This window comes from Triticum urartu, chromosome 5 (assembly GCF_003073215.2).
Source record: "Triticum urartu cultivar G1812 chromosome 5, Tu2.1, whole genome shotgun sequence".
In the NCBI taxonomy this organism is placed as follows: Eukaryota; Viridiplantae; Streptophyta; class Magnoliopsida; order Poales; family Poaceae; genus Triticum; species Triticum urartu.
Genome location: NC_053026.1, coordinates 244,091,088 through 244,095,659, shown reverse-complemented (window position 1 = coordinate 244,095,659; position 4,572 = coordinate 244,091,088). Strand labels below are relative to the sequence as shown.

Sequence of the window (4,572 nt, the reverse complement as noted above, 5' to 3'; positions counted from 1 at the left end):
CTTGATTTGTACGTGGTCTACACTACACCGGACAACGTATCAAACATTGTTCAAGGCAGTGCGTACGCGGTTTGAGGTCTTCACCCAGCATGGGTGACAGCATAATCTCCGGATTGGTGCACCACCTCCTTCGACCTAGCATAGTGTCGGTCCTATATGATCCTGCTGTTGCAAATATGTCGCTTTTTTATCTTCTTTTAGTTTATTTTTGTTTAGTTGTGTGCATTTTAGTTATGTAGAGGCCGGATGATACTCAACATGTTTTGTATCCGATTGATTGCTACATTTTGAGTCAATAAAAATGGTCTTTATCGAAAATTGAAACCGGGCAGAGTTTTCTAAGGTGGGACTTGCGTGTGGGGTCCTGAAGACTAGTAGTCAGAACAGAACCCACCTAACCTTTTCCCACGTCATATTCAAATGGATCCAATCAAGCACTTGCTCCCGCCGTATTTGACCGCCTCCTCCCTCGCCTGGTTCTGGTTGAACAAGCTCCTTCCTTCCTTGTTCGAGTCTCAAGCACATTAGTTAAAGGAGGAATTATGAAGCTCAGCTACCACCAACACCGACACCATCAATTCATCTCCTTTCCTTGACCCGATCGTCTCCTACCACATGCGCATGGTAGACCTACATATACGCCTCACCGGCGTGTTCTGACCTGCGCTAGCACCAGGCCCGCTTGACCAGTCCACCGAAAAATCAACAAGAACAGCCTCTTCTTCTTCTTCTTCTTCTTCTTCTTCTTCTTCTTCTTCTTCTTCTTAGCAGGATTTTGCTATTTGTTTCTGGCTTTGGTCCAGAAGAATGGAGCGCGGCGAGTGAAGCGGGCATCAGTGAGTTCTTGCTGTCCCTGCTTGATTTCTACTAGCTTCTTTTGGTGACGCGGCCTGTTGGTTCACGGAAATTAGGGATACCTTTTTGGCCCTAATAATCAAGCAGTCGTGCTTGTATTTTCTCATCAACTGCGTCGTGCATACGTACTAGTTAGCTGCTCACCTAATACCTCTACCTAATACTAGCACTCTGTTTCAGATTGAGTCTACTGAATTAGAAATCAGCTGGATCGAGGGAGGGAATCAATTGTCACCGATGGAGGCCATGACTGGAAAAGGCGGCGCCAAGCCCGTCCCCAACTATCTTCGGCCATCGACCGGGTCGTGCCACGATGCGTGCAAGCACGGCGGCCATCACGCGTTCGTGGAGAAACAGGAAGCTCCAAGGGCCCAACCCAAACCCCGGAAGAAGCAGCAGCCATCAGCTTCGGATGACCAGAACCAAAAGAGAAGGCTGGTCAAGGTACGGTCGGTGTCACGTAGGCGTGTCGTAGATTTCAGCAAACCCGACAAGGCCGATACGCCGGCCGGTGGGAGCGAGATTGTTGTTGAGTGGAAGGACATCGTGGCCTATGACGCAGTGCCAGCTCCTGCTCCTGCCGATGGACCATCTCATCAACAACCTGATGGGAGGAAGAAGAAGAGGGATGTGATGAAGGGGAAAACACCATTTGCCAAGACCACCCATCCGGAGACTCCTGTCAAGAACCCAACCGAATCACTGAACAAGAGGCTGGCTAAGACCGTCAGGTCGACGCTCACCGGGAAGGCCTCCATCAAGAAGCCTCAAGCCGCCGCTGACAAGAAGGAGGCTGGCAAGAGAACAGAGAGTGTAAAGCCACCGAAAGCGAAGAAACCCATGACACTGCCCGTCGAAAACAAGGAAATTGTCCAGGGTGACACAACTGGTGATGTTAAGCAGGGGAAGTCACTCTACACTCCTGACCAAGAAGAGCGTGCTGCCATTGCTGAATCAAGCAGGGCACATCGGAGGGCCAAGAGCATGAGCATCAGCAGCCGATCGGTGCGCTTCCCGTTCACCCGACAAGCGACCAATAACTCGGCCACCTTCAAGCTGCGCTCCAAGAGCAGCAAGGCACCCGTCCTCCCATCCGAACAAGAGAAGCCCACGCGGCTCAGGTTCAGAAAGGGGAGAGCAGCCGGCGAGGAGTCCAGCGGCGGCATCCAGCTCAGGGCCAGGAGCCTGCGGAGGCGAGGGAGCGGCCTGTCCGGCGGCGCACACGCGGGCTTCGTGGTGCCGGAGTTGACGCTGAGGCACCAAAAGACGCTGGAGAGGAAGGAGAGCCGGAGGCTGTCTAACAACCTGATCGAGGAGACGGCGAGCAAGCTGGCCAAGAGCAGGAGGAGCAGGGTCAAGTCCCTGGTTGGGGCTTTTGAATCTCTCATCTCCAAGATTGGAAAGTAGGGTTCAGCAGCCGCACTGCACCAATGTTTCGTTTTGTTTGTCCTTGGGTTGATTCTAGAGTGATGACATCCGCTGTTTCTGCTAGTTCAATCAGGCAGAGTTGAAAGCAAAAGTTGATGTTTTCTCTAAGCATTTTGTAAATTTATAAAAGAAATTATATGTTCGATGATTGCATGGAATCACTTCATCTTCAGCGTCTTGTAATCTTAACCCCTTGTCCAAAGGCCACAGCTAGAGCGCCGGTTGGCCGGCTAAAATTCCGGCGCATGGGGCGGCTATAGCCGCTCATTACACCACATTATCCTGTATATGCTTTTTAAGAGGAAAAAAAAAACAAAGACCTGTAAAATAATAGTTACGGACAATCACATTGTCGGGGGTTGGGTGCGACATATGCCAAAAAATGGCTTATCATGGTGGGGGTGAGTAGAACGTCGCCGGTGCCTGGAAATGGGATGAGGCGAAGACATGCACGCCGGCGAATCTTACCCAGCTTCAGGGCTCTCCGGAAAGATAATACCCCTACTGCTGCTCTACGGGGTCTCCGCATGATCACTATGGCAAAGTGTTTACACGGTTGCTCCTTAAGCTGTTTCCTGGAGGTAGGAGAAGGCAAGGCTAGCTCCCTCCTTCCTATATCATCTGGTCTAGTGCTAATGGATTCCAACCCTTTGCATGGATGCCCTGGGGGTTTATATAGGCCTACCACCCCCCAGGGGTACAATGGTAATCCGGCTGGGCGCGGGCCCAGCCGTCAGTGCCTCCGGCCTCCGTCTTCTCCGCCGACTGGTGGGCCCCGTCGACTGGCTCGGTACGGAGCCGATAGGCCGCGTCCGCCGCGGGCGGGTCTTACCGGCTGCTGATTACTGTAGCCGTGCTTCTAATGACGCGGGCTTGGTCATGGAGTCGTGACAACAGCCCCGCCGCTTGACGGGCGATCACTATTGCCACTCTTCGTCACATCTGGTTAATGGCGCATGGGCCCCGGGGGAGGGGCTGGCCGACTCTCGGGGGCCGACTCCCAACGGGTCCGACTGGTGGCGCCCTTGCCGTCTTCTGGGGTCCCGCTGGCTGGTGGGACCCGCCGCCCCAGGGTCGTACAGACAAGCCGCCGTGGGCGCAGGATTTGGTCCACTGGTGCTGATGTCAGGGCCGGCATGGCAACAGTGCCACGCCCCACGGAGATCCCCGCAGGTACGGCGTACTGTGGCCATGCCTACCTCTGGAAAGGGGTGAGAGCAGGCTTCACTGTAGCCACTCCCCTGTCCTGTCCCTCTTGATGAGGACATGGGGTTTGTTGGAGTCGCGGACCGACTCCCCAAGACCGGCTTCTCGGGAAGTCGTCAGTCAGAAGTCGGCTTATCCTGAAGTTGTTCCTGGGACTCGGCCACGAGTGGCTAGTCGGTTGCCTTGCCGCCGACTTCTCAGAAGGCGGCTCTTTGTCCTGGGGTCTTGAGGGGCGCGGCCTGCCCCGATGTCTTGAAAGGTTCTGGGATTCGGATTAGCCTACCGGTGGCCCATTACTCCGACAGTAGTCCCCGAAGCTGATGAGGCGCCACGGACGATCGGCCGAGGAGCCTCAGCAGTTTCTCTTTCCGGGTGCCCGAAACATGGATCTTGCTTGACTTCTGCCGAGCCGACTAGGAGTCGGACTCGCCCAACTCTGACTTGCACAATATTTCGAACGTCGCGGCGGGATCCAAGTAGCGTGCTGGCTAAGCTTCCAGGCCGCCGCCCGTTCCGGGCCTATCACGTGGCAACACGCGGCCGGGCCAGTCTGCCAGCCTACGCGCGTGATGGGACAGGCCCGTAGGCGGGGCCCGCCATTACCGCGCCTCGACGCTCGGGCGGATCCGCTGTGGCCCGAGCGGACGGTTGGGATTCCCGTGAAGTTACTGCGCGCAGTAACTTTTGTCGTGGAAACATGGGGTCGTGGGGTCATGGGCGCAGTAAATCCCACGACCGCCCCCTCGGCTTCGCAGCCCATGAGGCTATAAGTAGGGGGAGGAGGGAGGGCGCGGCAGAGCACGCGCGTCCCTCCTCCACGCTACTCCTTGCTCTTCTTCTTCTTCTTCTTTCTCGCATCGACGCGCGCCCAAGCTTTGCCGAACGCCGCGGCGACCCGCTCATGATGAGTTCTTCTTCTGCCGCCGCGCCTCCTTCGGTGCATTCCGGCACCTGGGATGGCTCAGAAGTCCATGACGACCACATCGAGTTCCTGTGCAAGACTCGTCGGCTCCCCGGCGAAGATTACGTGCGGGTATGCCTTGCACTGAGGGGGGAGATCTCTCCGGCGCCGGAGGAGAGCGA

General features: G+C 55.8%; 1 protein-coding gene across 1 annotated transcript; it reads left to right on the top strand.

Annotated features, from left to right (window-relative positions):
* The first annotated feature begins 467 nt into the window (after window positions 1–467).
* On the top strand, window positions 468–2,441 carry LOC125508490. The gene is made up of 2 exons (XM_048673216.1): window positions 468–836; window positions 1,036–2,441. The coding sequence occupies exon 2, from the start codon at window positions 1,093–1,095 to the stop codon at window positions 2,260–2,262; it is 1,170 nt and encodes a 389-aa protein (XP_048529173.1). The 5' UTR covers window positions 468–836; window positions 1,036–1,092; the 3' UTR covers window positions 2,263–2,441.
* Window positions 2,442–4,572: the final 2,131 nt, after the last annotated feature.

What these genes read in the sequence shown, in the direction of transcription:
- LOC125508490 (XM_048673216.1), top strand. Translation starts at nt 1,093, where the DNA reads ATGGAGGCCATGACTGGAAAAGGCGGCGCCAAGCCCGTCCCCAACTAT.